The sequence below is a fragment of the Camelina sativa genome, chromosome 20, assembly GCF_000633955.1.
Source record: "Camelina sativa cultivar DH55 chromosome 20, Cs, whole genome shotgun sequence".
Classification (NCBI taxonomy): Eukaryota; Viridiplantae; Streptophyta; class Magnoliopsida; order Brassicales; family Brassicaceae; genus Camelina; species Camelina sativa.
In genome coordinates, this window is record NC_025704.1 from 122,390 (window position 1) to 124,488 (window position 2,099).

The 2,099-nt window shown below is 43.1% G+C and overlaps 1 protein-coding gene across 2 annotated transcripts in view; it reads right to left on the bottom strand.

The window, feature by feature from the left end:
• LOC104768277 (CBL-interacting serine/threonine-protein kinase 15) overlaps nt 702–2,099 on the bottom strand; it is a 6,640-nt gene continuing 5,242 nt past the window's right edge. Inside the window, exon 3 of one of the 2 annotated variants that reach the window (XM_010492204.2) lies at nt 702–2,093. In XM_010492204.2, the coding sequence (XP_010490506.1) occupies nt 927–2,093 (1,167 nt within the window). In that variant the 3' untranslated portion in view covers nt 702–926. The remainder of the gene's footprint in view (nt 2,094–2,099) is intronic. The other variant, XM_019242286.1, reaches the window with a different exon arrangement.

Here is a 2,099-nt window from a genome sequence, read left to right on the forward strand (position 1 = left end):
CGGGGGTATCCACTTTTAATCCATTATTCAATAATTCAACTTTAGCAGTTATGATTGGCTGAAATTAACATATCCCCTTTCCTCCTTTTCAATGCTAGTATAATTTTTGTAGGCTCCACGATCTAATATTTATCCAGTTTACTCAACTCAAATCACATCTTACACTTTTAAACCACTTTTAAAAATGGGTTAAATTAACTACTTAATTGTGGGTGTTATATTGTAATGAACAAGTCGACATGAGAAAAAGAAAACATAACTGCTGTCTAGAAGAAAAGTAGGAAACACACAAAGGCAAGAGTCTTTAAAAAGTGGGTGGTTTCCTTTGGATCTCGCTCTTTCAATCCAATTTGCTGGCCCACTGAATAGTAGGAACCGGATTAAGCAAAACCCCTAGAAAATTGACTTTGGTGCACTCATCTATGATTTTTGATTTGACCAACTGATAAATATGTATGATGTATATCCATTGATCCGATTATGGGCCGAGCATGGTCCATTGGAGGCCGTAAATTCATTGAGCTTGTTCCTTCCGGGACGTTGTTTTACGAATCGGGCCAATCAGAATCATCCAACCCATGTTTGATTTTGTTTTCAAAAAGTACTAAAAAACGAAAGTCTGCTTACTTAACGCGTAAAGGTCCAATATTTTTTTTTATTGTATAGATTTTTATTTATTTTCCCTAAGTCCGACATACACATGAGATCAAACTACTTAATAACTGGTCCTTCCTCATACATATATATCATGAGTTCATCATTATTATTACACAGTTACACTGACACGCCTCCTCGAACACAAGAAACACCACGTCTTAAAGACGAGACTCGAGAGAAAAATACATAAACTAGACAAACACTTTTTGGTAAAACAACAATATTAAAAAGAACACACAGAAAAAGAATAGTACTGTCTATATGCTTCTTCAGTGCCAAGCCAATGCAATGTCGATCAAAGCCGGCCTTATGCTCTCCTTCATGACTCTCTTATACTCCGCCGTATCTCCATCGCTCTTCTTCAGCACCACCATGTGAAAGCTCGGCGCTATCTCAAACACCTCCGCTTCAACCACTGCAGCCTCAGCCGCCATCTTCACCTTCCATCCTTGTTCCTTGGTCCTCACTTTCATCTTGAGCTCCTTCCCTATCTCCACCAGCTTCTCTGTTATCTCAGACGCCTCTTTGTTCGTTGTAAATCTCATCTCCTCCTTCTCCTCTCCCTCCTCGAACAGCCCCGAGAGATCAAACCCCGTCGACAGAGATATTATCTCAAACGCGTTCAGGTTGATACACCGCTTCTTTTCCTTCTCTGCACTTGCGTTAGCGTTAGCGTTTGCCTCTGCGTCAACGTCAATGTCAACGTCAACGTCCTCTTCATCAACAGATCCTTTCTTCTGCTCTTGCTGCAGGCCTTTCCGGAACCAAGAGCTCTTCATTATCTTTTCAGTTGATACTCTGGTGTTGGGGTTAGGATCCAAGATCCTCTTGAGCAATCTCTTTGCCCCGGGAGCAAACCAGTTTGGGAACTTGACCTCGGCTTTGCCAATCTTCTTGTACAGCTCCATAAGATTGGAATCACGGAAGGGTAGATAACCGGCGAGCAAGACGTACAGTATGACTCCACAGGACCAGACATCGGCTTTGAAACCATCATAGCCTCTCCTGCTTATCACCTCAGGTGCAACATATGCAGGGGTGCCGCACGTGGTGTGAAGCAACCCATCTTGCCTTCTAGAGTCGGAAAGAGCGCTCAGACCAAAATCAGACACCTTAAGACTACCATCCTCGTCCAACAAGAGATTCTCGGGCTTCAAGTCCCTGTGGCATACCCCACGGCTGTGACAGTAGTCAACAGCGCGTACAAGTTGTTGAAAGTAGTTTCTGGCAACGTCTTCGCTCAGCTTGCCAGCAGAGACTTTGTTGAAGAGCTCACCTCCTTTGACGTGGTCCATGACGAAGTAGATTTTAGATTTAGTGGCCATGACTTCATGGAGCTCGACGATGTTAGGATGCCTAAGGAGACGCATGACAGAGATCTCACGCTTAATCTGCTCGGTCATACCAACTTTGAGGATTCTTTCTTTGTCGATGACCTTAAT